Source organism: Apis dorsata, unplaced genomic scaffold, assembly GCF_000469605.1.
Source record: "Apis dorsata unplaced genomic scaffold, Apis dorsata 1.3 scaffold_486, whole genome shotgun sequence".
In the NCBI taxonomy this organism is placed as follows: Eukaryota; Metazoa; Arthropoda; class Insecta; order Hymenoptera; family Apidae; genus Apis; species Apis dorsata.
Genome location: NW_006263721.1, coordinates 1,102,720 through 1,105,268, shown reverse-complemented (window position 1 = coordinate 1,105,268; position 2,549 = coordinate 1,102,720). Strand labels below are relative to the sequence as shown.

The following is a 2,549-nucleotide window of genomic DNA, read 5'->3' as shown; positions in this document are numbered from 1 at the left end:
TAATATTTAAAAAAATAAATATTTAAAAAAAAATATTTTAAAAAAATTGCTATTATTGTAAAAATTATCTAAGGATACAAATATGTAATCATCCATATATCTTTTTTGAAGATTTTCAGTAATAGCATCTTCGGTAATTTTCGGGAGCAAAACCATATCATCCACTCCAGAAATCTTAACATTTTGACTTTGCCAATGATACATCTGAAACAAAAATATTTTAGTATATTATATTAGTATATTATATTATCATTTCTTTTTAGTTTTATGTTTTTCAAATTTAATGAATATTATAAAAACATTCTATTGGTATTAATGAAATGTCACACATTTAACCAAAAAGAAATATTCCACAATAATTTATAATAATTATATCTATATTACATTCATTTTGAATAATCAGAAAAAATAATTTCTTCTGTTTTTTAAGAATTTGTTTAATGTTTTAATAATGTAATAATAAAGATGTGGGAAAATTTGTTTAAATACAATATCACAATAAAATATTTTATAATTACAAAATCAATATATAGTATTACTGTAAAAAATTCATTTTGATCAGATAATAAAACAATAACATAATAACAATGAAATAACATTAATATAATTTCTTTATTTTTAGTTTTTTACTTTTAATTAAAATCAATGCAAAGAAAAAAGTTATTATTGTTCGATAATTAATTTTAAAAAAATTGAAAAAAAATAAAAAATAAAAAGATTTTATTGTTACATTAATATTGTCTCATTTTTAATAACGAGTCTTAATTTTTCAATTCTTTTTCTTTCATTTATTATTTTTTTTTCCTAACTCCTTATAAATACACAAATATATAAATAGTTTTATATTATATTATTTATATTTAATGATAATGATAATATTTTGGAAATATCTTAATAATGTGATGTGGAGAAATTTTTTTCAAAGAACAGAATATATATGTATATATGAAACTAATTCTTTAATTGACTACGTTGTCAATGGTTATTAATAGTTGTACAAATAATATATTAAAATTATACTTATTCAATATTTTTAAATAAATACAAAAAAATAAATTATGTTACTATTGTTTGAGTTATCGATTCAATGATTCGAATATTAAGGACAAAAGTGGAAGACAAATGATATAACACAGTATTGTTGCTTGTGACAGATGCAACCTTATATATGTTAAAGGTTTCTTCACAATTGAAAGTATGTATTTTATCTAAAAATGTTATATGTAATATGGATTGAATAAAATTACTAAATAAATAAAAACTATTTTTTTGAATAAACTAGTATATTTTTTTAATAAACTAATATAATTTAAATATTGTTAAAATAATATTTTCAAATGTGTTTCAAATGTGTAAATTATATTAAAATAATTATATAAAATAATTATATTTAAAAAAATAATAAATATCAAAAGTAAAAAAAGATTAATAAGATAAGATTATATAATACTAAAGAAAATTGATTTTTATTTGAAATCGTCAAATTTATATCAGCTAGTATAAAATAACATAATTAAAAATATAATAATTATATAAGAAACGATTAAAGAAATTATTAACATGTCCATTATTCAATAATAAAAAGTAAAAGAGATACTAATGAATTTCTATTTTTAAAATTATTTGATTGATTTAAATGAAAATGATAAATAAAATGATAAAAATTATCTTGTATCTCAAAAAAAAATTCTATGATATAAATAATGAAATCGATTTATAATTTGTTGATTCTTTATTTGTCACATCAAAAAATTTATATAATATTAAATTAATAAATTAATTTAGACAAAAAACATTGCATTTTTTTCGGTTTTCTAATTTCTATCATAGAAAATTGCCTTGATTGATATATCATAAAACATTTTACATTTTTTATTTTAATATGATATTTGATATTCAATAATAATATAATATAACGATAAATATATTGTTGCATATACATATGGTATCATATTACAATAGTGTAATCATAATATACTGTATGAAATTCAAATAATATATAATAAATATAAACTTAAAAGATTTATTGAAGAGAGAACATCCAAACTCGCTATGGATTAGACTTAAAATATTTCAAATTTATCAAAATCTTTAAGAAAATAGTTTTTTAATCAATTTACTTGTTATATATTTTAAATATGATTGTAGAAACAGTAGTAAGTAAATACCAATTTAATAAAATTGAATAATATTAAATTTAATAAAAAATTATTTTTACAACATAAATTTGTACAATAAAAACATACAATAAAAAAATTTATTATTTATATTATATAAAAATAAATGTATATATAATAAAAAATACTGATATAATCATAAATATATAAGTAAAATTTATTATATAACATGATAATGATAAATGTATATATATATATTATAATGAATAAATATTAAAATATTAAGTTCGTCCTTATATATAATTTGGTACAAAATATCTTACATAACATATTTTCTCTTTATATATGCATTAGTTGAATATTTGCATATGTTTCAGTTATATAAAAAGTTAATACGATTATAACTATGATTGTTTTTTCAGTCTTCAAAAT

At 16.2% G+C, this 2,549-nt stretch overlaps 1 protein-coding gene across 1 annotated transcript in view; it reads right to left on the bottom strand.

Moving 5' to 3' along the window:
* LOC102677168 (unconventional myosin-Ie-like) overlaps nucleotides 1-2,549 on the bottom strand; it is a 17,588-nt gene that overhangs the window by 6,994 nt on the left and 8,045 nt on the right. Inside the window, exon 2 of the mRNA XM_006620196.2 lies at nucleotides 79-204. Coding sequence (XP_006620259.1) covers nucleotides 79-204 — 126 coding nt within the window. The remainder of the gene's footprint in view (nucleotides 1-78; nucleotides 205-2,549) is intronic.